This window comes from Apium graveolens, chromosome 7 (genome assembly GCF_009905375.1).
Source record: "Apium graveolens cultivar Ventura chromosome 7, ASM990537v1, whole genome shotgun sequence".
Taxonomy (NCBI): Eukaryota; Viridiplantae; Streptophyta; class Magnoliopsida; order Apiales; family Apiaceae; genus Apium; species Apium graveolens.
The window spans coordinates 18,973,578-18,984,712 of NC_133653.1; the positions used below are offsets into that span (position 1 = coordinate 18,973,578).

At 35.9% G+C, this 11,135-nt stretch overlaps 1 protein-coding gene across 1 annotated transcript; it reads left to right on the forward strand.

The window, feature by feature from the left end:
- Positions 1–7,259: 7,259 nt before the first annotated feature.
- LOC141673353 (secreted RxLR effector protein 161-like) lies at positions 7,260–7,946 on the forward strand. Its single transcript, XM_074480089.1, has one exon. It carries the CDS (start codon positions 7,260–7,262, stop codon positions 7,944–7,946), a length of 687 nt encoding a protein of 228 aa, XP_074336190.1.
- Positions 7,947–11,135: the final 3,189 nt, after the last annotated feature.

Genomic DNA, 11,135 nt, shown 5'->3' on the forward strand with positions numbered 1-11,135 from the left:
AATGCCACGGGGACGGAGCATGAATGGTTACATAGACTCATGTTAATGTTTCTGTTCATTGTGATAGCCGTACAACTATCAACAAGATCAGAATTATGAAGTATAATGCTAAGACAAAGAGAAACATCCAAGTTAAACTAAAGTCTAGAAGGGGTCTTGTATCTGATAGGAATATTGCTATAGAGTTCATAAGAACTCAAGATCATATAGCTGATCCGCTGACTAAGGGGCTTGAGAATGTTGTAGTCCTTAAGTCGAGATTGGGGATGGGACTGGAAACCCATCATAATTCATCAACAGCGAGAACCTAATAAACCTGAGAGGAGATCTCTCAAAGTGAATTCAATGTGGTAATAACAATTTGTAAGGATGAATTGGTAGTGCCTCTACCATATACATCTAGATACTTAAGCATCTGAGTCTATCCCATGTAACCTTAAGAGGTACTTGAACTGCTAGTTAGCAAGAGTCTTAATATGTAGCTTGTACTGAAACTTTAATTTCAAAAGCTTGTACTATTTATATCAATATTTGCATAGATTTGGACTGTTAATTAAATCATAAACTAGCCATACATAATTATATCTATTTTTATGAAGAATTGTAGAATACTTATTGTTATTTATACTGTAAATTAGGTAATATTGTTTAATAATTGATTGAAATTGTGTTAATTAGTGTTAATTAAAGATGCATTTCCAGAAGCCAAAGTCCCTTTATCTTTTGCCACTGCAAAAAATATAACTAAAGTTGCATATTGTATTGGGCTAAAAATAAAGACAAACAACTTTGTGATTGTTTTGGGGCTTCGAGTTGGGTTTTACAAGAGAAGGAAGGTTGTGCTGCTAATGATCCAGAGAAGTTAATTATTAAAGTGCCAGCTAATGTTTTAGATACTTTCCACTTAAACCGAGGTTATAATGGTTGTTTATGTGCAAAGAGTTTTTCAAACTCATGATATGTCATGCAATAATATGGATATAATATGGAAAACTAATGCTTCTAAGTGACGATAAAGCTTGGAATATATGGATGCTATATAACTATCCTGATTTTGCTTCAAAAATTCAAAATATAAGCCTAGGTGTAGATGTTGACGGATAAAGTCCATTATGTACAATGAATTTAAGTCAGAGTATATGGTTGATTGTATAAGTAAATTACAACCTCCCATCTTTGATTTGCATGAAACAAGAGAATTTGATTCTCTCAATGTTAATATCGGGCCCAAATTCTTATTCAAATAGTATTGATGTATATACGTAACCATTAATTTTCGAGTTGAAAAAGGTATGGAATATTGGCATTCAATCTTATGATGCCATGACTGATCAGAGTTTTAATTTATGGGCAGGGGGCGTTCTGGACCATTAGCTACTTTCCGGGATATGCTATTATGTCCAGTCGAAGCACAAAAGGTAAACTAATGTGTGCTATTATGAAAGCTGTCCACAATATTTGGAGCACAGCCGAAAAGTGTGTTATATGAATCATAGGAGGTTTCTTGATCTTTCACACAAATGGAGGTTTGACAAGAAAACATTCAATGGGGAGATCGAAACGAGGCATATGCTGAACTATTAACGGGGACATAAGTTGAACAATTTTTGGTTGGTTTAAAAATCAATTTGGGAAAATTAACAATAAAAAAGCGTGAAAATAACATCCCTTTTTAAAAAGAAGTCATTTTTTTTATTTGCCGTATTGAAAGCGTAATCCACTTCGACATAACTTCGATGTTATGCATATCAGAAAAAATATTTGTGACAAAATATTAGGTACCTTAGTTAATGTTGGAGGAAAGTCAAAAGATCATTTAAGTGCCCGATTAAATTTACAAGAAATAGGAATAAGGAAGTACCTTCATCCTGTGGAATCTGCTGATAAGCAAAAATATGAAATTAGCATCAGTCGTTGACATGACAAATAAGAAGAAATATCTATTTTCCAAGGTATTGAAGAATGTGAAACTTCCTTACAGTTGTTCTTCTAATGTTAGTCATCATGTGCAAACAAATGAAAGAAAGATATTGGGGTAGAAGAGCCAAGATGTGCATTTTATACTCCACTACTTGTTATAATTTTTTGTGAAAAAATCACTAAAAGCCAATGTTGTCAAACTATTGATAAAATTCAGCGCATTCCCTAGAGGTTGATAGAGTAAGGTCATTCATTTTGATGATATCAAGAGGTTACAAGAAGAATTTGTTGACATCCTATGTGAATTTGAGATAATATCCCCCTGTCTTTTTTGGTATCATGGTGCACCTGCCCGTTCATCTATGTATAAAAATTGAATATGGTGGATCAGAACACATTCGGTGCATGTATCTTATTAAGCAATATCTTTGCAAGTTGAAAAATTATGCACGTAATAGGAGCTGACTGGAATTTTCAATTGCAGAAGGCTATTTAGCAGGAGTGTGTAACATTCTGTTCAAGGTTTTTGGGTGGTGAATCGACTAATTTTGGAAGATGTCCAGCGAATGTCTCTTAATTCACTAATTCATTACTATAAGATTAACATATGTCTCTCTTTTTAAACTATTTTTATGTTATATTTTCTTAAGGATTATCGGGCTTTATTGTATGCGGATGCATATTGAAAAAGATATAAATAGAACACTTGGTAGAAATATGTTGTAGTCTTGATGATAATTTACCAAAATACCTTAAGTAGATTTATTTAGTATCTTTTATAGCCTTCAATGGATAACCACAATAATCTATCCGTTGAAGGAGTAACTTATGTAAATAAGTATGTAGCACATTCTGTAATCTATAACAGCTAAGGGGTTTAGGAGTTTTAGTAGTTTCTAAGTCATGTTGACTACTAGCAAGATATATAAAATAGGTGGGCTAAGTTTAAATATAAAATGCCTTGTAATTTTGTATAAGTAAAAGAGTATCAACTTCTATGGAAACAACTTCAACTGCTAATCCACAAAGCTTCAACGAATGACTCTACAAGCTTCAACGGATAACTCAATATGCATTCAACGGATGTTATCAAGAGAGCTTCAATGAATGACACAAATAGTATCAATGGATAACACTTATGGAGGTTCAATGCATAATCAACAAAGATATCAGTTGATAGGGACTTGATAAAAGCTAATAGATTCACATGGGTTGATAGTGCACAAAAGGAATGTGGCGGTCTGATTGCAGGTGTTAGAAAAAAATGAAAATTTTCCATTTCCATGAAAAATAAACTCATTGAAAGATGCTATATCTAACTTGAATTGCATTGGACAGAGAAATGAAGAAGCATGTGATTGGACCTAGCTAATAGGAATATTATTCTTGTCTTATTGCCAATGTAAACTTGGTGGATATCTATAAATCAAGTGTAGCAAATATCTTATAACTTAACCAACTAGAACAACATGTAGAAAGCAAGCTATTTTTTTAGTACTCTTAAGTTCTAAGTTGTAGGATTCACTTGTAAGCAACTGTGTGCATTTTGCATCACAGAGATTTCTTCATGTAGAAAGTTTTTAAACTTGTGTTTATTTACTTTATGTTACTTGAATACTTTTAAAGTCTTATTTGCACTCTTGCACATTCTGTTGGGTTTAATCTAAACTTTAATAAGATTTATTTAAATATGCATTTGATTTAATTTAGAAACCTGTGGAGTAGTGCTCAAGGTAGTTACTTGATTGCAGCTAATCAGAGATTTGATTAGCAGAATAGTTTATTTTCTTCCTAGTTTCTAGCCACTTTATTTGCAAGTTTTCTCCTTTATATTGAAATGTTTTGCTGGAATAAAAAGTGTGAGTTCAGAGCATCTCCTTTGGTTTATTTCAGTTTGTGAATATATTAGATTGTCCTATAAATCTGGTATCAAAGCACAAGTCCAATAGTTGGTGCCCAAGTATATGCCCAGGGCAACAACAATGGATCCAGGGAAGAACAAAGAAGGAGCCGTCAGCCTCAGCTATCCCATGCTATCGAGAACGAACTATACGGCATGGGCTTTAAAGATGAAAGTGTATATACAAGCCTATGGTTTTTGGAATGCAGTGATGCCCACAGATCCTAAGGCAGCAATTGATGTTAAGACAGACAAGATTGCTATGGCAGCGATCTATCAAAGTATTTCCGAAGATAATCTGTTGTCAGTTGCAGAGAAGGAGACTGTAAAAGATGTTTGGGAGGGAATAAAGGTGATGTTCCAGGGGACAGATCGAGTAAAGATTGCAAAAATTCAAACACTTAAAACTGAATTTGAGTCCATGAAACATGAAGGACTCAGACTCATTGGATGACTTCTACTTGAAGATCACAGTACTGGCAACAAATATATGCTGCACTCGGGGAAGTTGTAACGTTGGACGTATATAGTTAAGAAACTATTGAGAGCCGTACCCCCACAATTATTACAAATAGCATCCATGATTGAGCAGTTCGGTAACTTGGACACAATGACAGTTGAAGAGACAATGGGATCATTGAAGGCCCATGAAGAGAGGCTACGATGACAAGTCGAAGGAAGTGGTAGCCAGCAACTACTTCTTACCGAGGAAAAGTGGTTGAAGAGAGATAGGGAAGAGGGGAAACTATTACTCACTAGAGACGAGTGGATCAAACGCTTGAGCAAGAGTGGAACAGAATAGAGAACTCGAGGCCGAGATATCGGTCGAGTTGGGCGTGACAAAAGTAGAATAAGATGTTTTAATTGCAACATTCTAGGATATTACGCTGCTGAATACAGGAGACCAAGGCATGACAGAGAAAACAAAGAAGAGGTGAACATTGTACGAATTTTAGATGATGAGCCAGCACTACTACTGACTGAATGTGAGGGGAAGACCGAGAATATGGTGTTGGTTAATGAAGAAAGAGTAGCACTAAAACTATGTAAAGCAGGGAGTGAATAAAAGGTGGAATCTAATTTGTCGTATCTGGATAATGGTCCAAGCAACCATATGACTGGGCATCGCTCAATGTTTAAAGAATTGGATGAAAAAATAATAGGACAGGTCAAGTTTGGTGATGGCTCAGTAGTTCATATAAAAGGAAAAGGCTCAATAGTATTCAAATGCAAGACAGGAGAAGAATGAATTTTACGAGAGGTATACTATATTCCTTCACTTTGCAATAATATAATTACCTTTGATCAATTATCGAAAGAAGGAAATAAGGTTACTCTCAACGGTAATCTATTGTGGGTGCATGACAAACGGGGAAAGTTATTGATGAAAGTAAAAAGGTCATTGAATAGGTTGTATGAAATCATTCTTGTACACAGTGAACCTCATTGTATGTTGTCAAAGGCGGATGAAAATACATGGTTGTGGCACTCTTGTCTGGGACACGTAAGTTTCAAGGCAATGTTGTTAATGGATTCTACAAAGATGGTGCATGGTCTACCAAAGCTGACACACCAGAAAGCAGTGTATACGGGGTGTTTAATGGCAAAACAAACAAGGAAATGCCTCCCTTCTCAATCAAGTTATAGTGCTAAGAGGGTACTCAAATTGGTTCACAGAGATCTCTGTGGTCCACTCTCTCCACTTACCCCGTCAGGTAATAGATATATATTTCTTCTAGTTGATGACTATAGCAGGGTCATGTGGGCATATTTGTTAAAATCAAAGGATGAAGCATTTCAAACATATAAAAAATTTTGTGCACAAGTTGAAGATGGCCCCGAAAAGAAAGTTAAAGTTTTCAGAACAGATAGGGGGGGTGAATTTTGCTCAACAGAATTCATGAATTATTGTGATGAAGCAGGCATTGCAAGAAAGCTTACTGCACCCTACTCGACAAAATGGCATAGTAGAATGAAGAAATAGAACAATGATTGAAATGGCTCGCAACTTGTTAAAAGAGATGCAACTACCGAATACTTTCTGGGGTGAAGCCATTCGCCACTCGATTTACATATTAAATTGACTACCCACTTGTGTCGTGTCTGGAATAACCCCGTATGAAGCTTGGTCAGGAGAAAAACCAAACATTGGACATATACGGGTATTTTGGTGTTTATCTCATATGAAGGTGCCAAGCCAAAAAGTGACAAAGCTAGACAATAGAAGCAAACCAGTTATCCATCTCGGAAAAGAACCTGGTACAAAAACATATAGGTTGTACGATCCAGTTAATCAAATAGTGCATGTCAGTAGAGATGTGATTTTTGAGGAAAGAAAATAATGGTCATGGAAGAAAGATGAAGATGTTCACGGAGAACAGTCGAAGACATTTACTATTTTTGGGACAGGAGAGAATTTGATGGAAGAAAATGTTGATATACCACTTGATACAGGAACTGATAATGAGTCAATACGCTTTTCGAGCTCATCTGTATCTAGTGTAGACTCTAAAATAAGCAGCGAACCACGTCAAAATTTCAGATCATTGAGTGAAATTTATGCCAACACCGAAGAGGTTGAACTCGAAGATGATGAACTATTCTTCATGGGGATCGATGAACCTGTGAGTTATGTGCAAGCTGTGAAATATCATCAATGGAAAGAAGCTATGAAGAAGGAGATGGATGCAGTAGAGAAAAATGGCACATGGAAACTCACTAAGTTACCACCTGGAAAAAGGGTTATCGTCCAAAATGGATATTCAAAATTAAGAGAGACACAAATGGGGAGGTCTTGAAGTATAAAGCAAGAATTGTGGCCAAGGGGTATGTACAAAAGCAGGGAGTAGATTTCGAAGAGATCTTTGCACCAGTCACTCGACTTGAGACTGTGAGATTGTTGCTTGCTCTTGCTGCAAGTAAGAGCAGGGAAGTTCATCATTTGGATGTGAAAACTGCGTTTTTGAACGGTGAAATTCAAGAAGAAGTCTCTGTATATCAACCTGAAGGTTTCGTCCAGAAAGGAAAAGAGCATTTACTGTATAGATTAGTAAAAGTATTGTATGGCCTGAGGCAGGCACCTCGGGCGTGGTACGCAAAATTGAGCAGGTGTCTTGAGGAGTTGGGTTTCCAGAAGTGCCTGTATGAGCATGCCATCTACACTAGAAGATCCAGAGGAGAAATTCTGAACATTGGAGTATATGTCGATGACTTGCTTATAACAGGAACAGGTGTTGCCGTAATTAATGAATTTAAAGAACAGATGAGCAAGAAGTTTGAGATGTCTGATTTGGGAAAACTCTCACATTACTTGGGGATAGAGGTCAAACAAAGAGCTGGATATATCGAACTCAAACAATCAGCAGGGGTGGGTAGTTGTAATCCAACAAAATACCCAATGGACCCCAAATAGTTTGTTAACAAAGATGAAGGTGGTGTAATGGTGGACACAACTCTGTTTAAAAGTTTAGTTGGAGGACTGCGTTATTTAGTTCACACAAGGCCAAACATCACATTCTTGGTTGGCATAGTAAGCAGATTTATGGAGAAGCCTACTACAGTGCACCTTAATGCAGCAAAGCGTATACTAAGGTACATGAAAGGGACATTGAACTTTGTTCTTGTTTACTTGAAGAACAGCAGAAATAATGTGTTAACTGGGTACTCAGATAGCGATTTAGCTGGAAAAATTAAAGACAGGAAAAGTACAGGTGGTATGGTTTTCTACTTAAATGAAAGTCTGATAATATGTGTATCCCAAAAGCAGAGGTGTGTGCCATTATCACCTTATGAAGCTGAATTTATGGCAGCAACCACAGCCGCGTGTCAGGAAATTTGGTTACGTAATCTACTCTCTCAAATAACATGTGAGGATATTGGTCCAGTGGTGCTTTATATTGACAACAAATCAGCTATTGATTTGGCCAAAAACCCTGTATTCCACGAAAGGAGCAAACATATTGACATTCACTATTATTTTATACGTGAGTGTGTTGAGAAGGGGGAGATCATTGTGAAATATGTTAGCACATATATGCAACAAGCAGATACATTGACGAAGGCACTAACTGTGGTCAAGTTTGAGAAAATGCGCAGACTACTCGGAATAAAGGATCCACATGGATAAGTTTAGATTACGGGGGAATTTGTTGGGTTTAATCTAAACTTTAATAAGATTTATTTAAATATGCATTTAATTTAATTTAGAAACATGTGAAGTAGTGCTCAAGGTAGTTACTTGATTGCAGCTAATCAGAGATTTGATTAGCAGAATAGTTTATTTTCTTCCTAGTTTCTAGCCACTTTATTTGCAAGTTTTCTCCTTTATATTGTAATGTTTTGCTGGAATAAAAAGTGTGAGTTTAGAGCATTTCCTTTGGTTTATTCAGTTTGCGAATATATTAGATTGTCCTACACATTCAAAACACAGTTGTATTGTTAGGGAATAACAGCACTCTGAAGAGTTTTGGAATTGGTTAAAAAATGGCGGAAAAAGGGTGAAAATTTCTGATTTATATGCCTTGGGTTTTAATTGAATAGATAGGAGGTTTAGTGGGTACATGGTAAATGGATATGATTTTCATAAAAAGAGTAGAGATTCTAGATGCGCAACACAAAATATCATCGTAAATTTTGAGTGTCGAAACCACTAGATTTGCAAGTTCGAAAGATGAAAACATAATAGTAGAGGTTATCAATTACTACAGATCAGTTAAAGAAATTGTTAAAGTTGATTATTATGGTGTTTTTACAGTGGTTCTATTCAGGTTCCATTTGTACCAAGAAAAGGACTCATTCGGTCTAACTAAAATGAATTTTAACAAGTTATGCAACAAATCAGATCCTTATATCATAGCTTCACATGTACAACAAATATTTTATACGGAAAATCCGACTGAGAGGATTCGGCATTATGTTATCAAAAAGTTGGCAATGGAATGGTCTAACGCTGAATAACAGTATGTAGAGGATAAACACAATGACGACAACCATCCTAGTACACATGATATCCCTAAAACTTGTGCTCCAAAAATAACTAAAGAAGAAGAACCTTTGATTTTAATATGTATTTTAGTTCAAGGCAAATACCTAAAGATAAATTTATGTCCTAGCTTATAATATTATAAATATGTTGCTCTTTTTTTCTGTTTTAATGTAGTTGCCTTATTTTTCTGTTACAATTTGGTTGTGTTTTTCTGTTTTAATTTAGTTGCTCTATTTTTCTATTCTAATTTAGTTGCTCTTTTATTTTTTAATTTAATTTCTCTATTTTTTTGTTGATCAATTCCTATTTTTAACTTTGTTACTTTTTATTTATTGTTACTTTATTATTTGTTTCTTTATTTTACATTAACATGTGCCTGGTCTAATCATCTTCTTTTTATTTTGTAGGATGGGCGCAAAACTTATGACCGTAAGATTGTATTATGGCGGAATTTTCAGGAGGGGTACTTATTCTTGTGAAAAGACCATCACAACATGCATAGTAGATACAGAAGAATTCATGTATTTTGTGCTAATGGAATACATCAAGGATTATATATACTTAACAGAAACTGGAGGAGTATATACGGGAGATTACAGTGGTTGCAAGCTTTTGACAAAAGATAAAGTTTTGTTAGAGCTTGTAGATAGATTCAAATATGATGTTGAGATAGATCTGTATATTGATACCTTGGTTGACAAAGAAATTTAGCCCTCGGTTCATATGCGGGGAATTCTACGACTAAGGCTGAACATATTAAAAGGTATTCAAATTTCTTATATCTTTAGAAATTTCAGTGTCATTTTTATAGATCATGTCTCTCGTTTCTAATTTATACCTTGACTACTTTTTATTCATGGCCAACTAATGGACAAGGGAAGTGGACATTATAGAACAAGCACAATACACACGCACACTTCTTGTATGTATATACCAAGAACAACTAAGTTTTATTACTTCTCACTATTCCACCCACAACTAAAGCTGCATACAAGAGAATTTAAAAACAACTAGTACGTGATGGGCTGCTACAAAGCAGGAGCCTCACAACTACAATCCTACTTAGTCTCCACTACTTTTATTCCAATCCTACAACCACGTAAGGCCCAAACGACCCGTTATGGCTGACTGCTAATACATAAAATAAAACATAAAACATAAAACATGTTTAGATATAAAACAAATATTCCAACAAATTCTCCCCTGATCTTAATATGTTTTCCCACCTGAGAACTCAGCCTTTTGCAGCAAGATTCTCAACTCGGATCACCCTCCTCATTTACTCGAATTTGACTCGCCCAAACGCCTTAGTCAGAATGTCAGCTCGCTGCTCTTGAGTAGATACGTGTTTAACCAACAACTCACCTCGTTCAATGCATTCGCAAATAAAATGAAACCGCACATCTATATGTTTGCTCCTGCCATCTAAAACTGGGTTCTTCATCAATTCAATGGCTGACGTATTATCTATATGCAGTACCATCGGGCCAACCAGTTGCCTTGTAATTTCCTTCAACAACCCACGAAGCCATATACTCTGATAAGCCACTGTAGTAGCCGCCATATATTCAGCCTCACATGAGGATAACGCAACCACCTTCTGTTTCTGTGAACCCATTAAATTAAGCATCTGTTAAGGTAGAAGCACATCCCTCCAGTACTTCTCCTATCAATGACATCACCAGCTAAATCACTGTCCGTAAACCCGTAGAAGACTCGACTGGCTTTCTCGCCTTTATACACCAACCCATATTCAATTGCCCCCTTTATATATCTCAAAATATGTTTCACAGCCTGTTGATGCTTCACTGTAGGATTTTCCATAAATCTACTTACTACTCCCACGACGTAAGTAATATCTGGGCAAGTGTATGTCAAATACTGAAGGCTTCCAACTATACTTCTGTATTCAGTTGCATTTACCAATGTTCCCTCCTCGTCATTATCTAACTATAGGTTATGCTCCATCGGAAACTTCTCTTTCATCAGTGATTCACCGGCCACTAATAAAAGTTACTCTAGGGATAGAATGGTTGCAGTTCATCATCCCCAAATTTTCCAGCAATTTCCTGGCATATGCTGACTATTTCAGGGTTGTACGTGTTCCCTCTTCATTAACTTCGATTCCTAGATAGAATGACAGTAACCCCAGATTACTCATCTCGAAGTGTTTATTCATATCCTGTTTAAATGCCTCTATTTCCTGTTTTTCTGCACCAGCCACGAGCAAATCATCAACATATACTCTTACTACAAGTATTTTCCCATTTCTGCACCTTGTATACACTGCTTGCTCGTGTAAACATTTTTCAAAACCCAATTCCCATAGAC

Bases quoted from the DNA above. Each gene is read 5' to 3' on its own strand.
- LOC141673353 (XM_074480089.1), top strand. From the start codon at position 7,260: ATGGTGGACACAACTCTGTTTAAAAGTTTAGTTGGAGGACTGCGTTAT.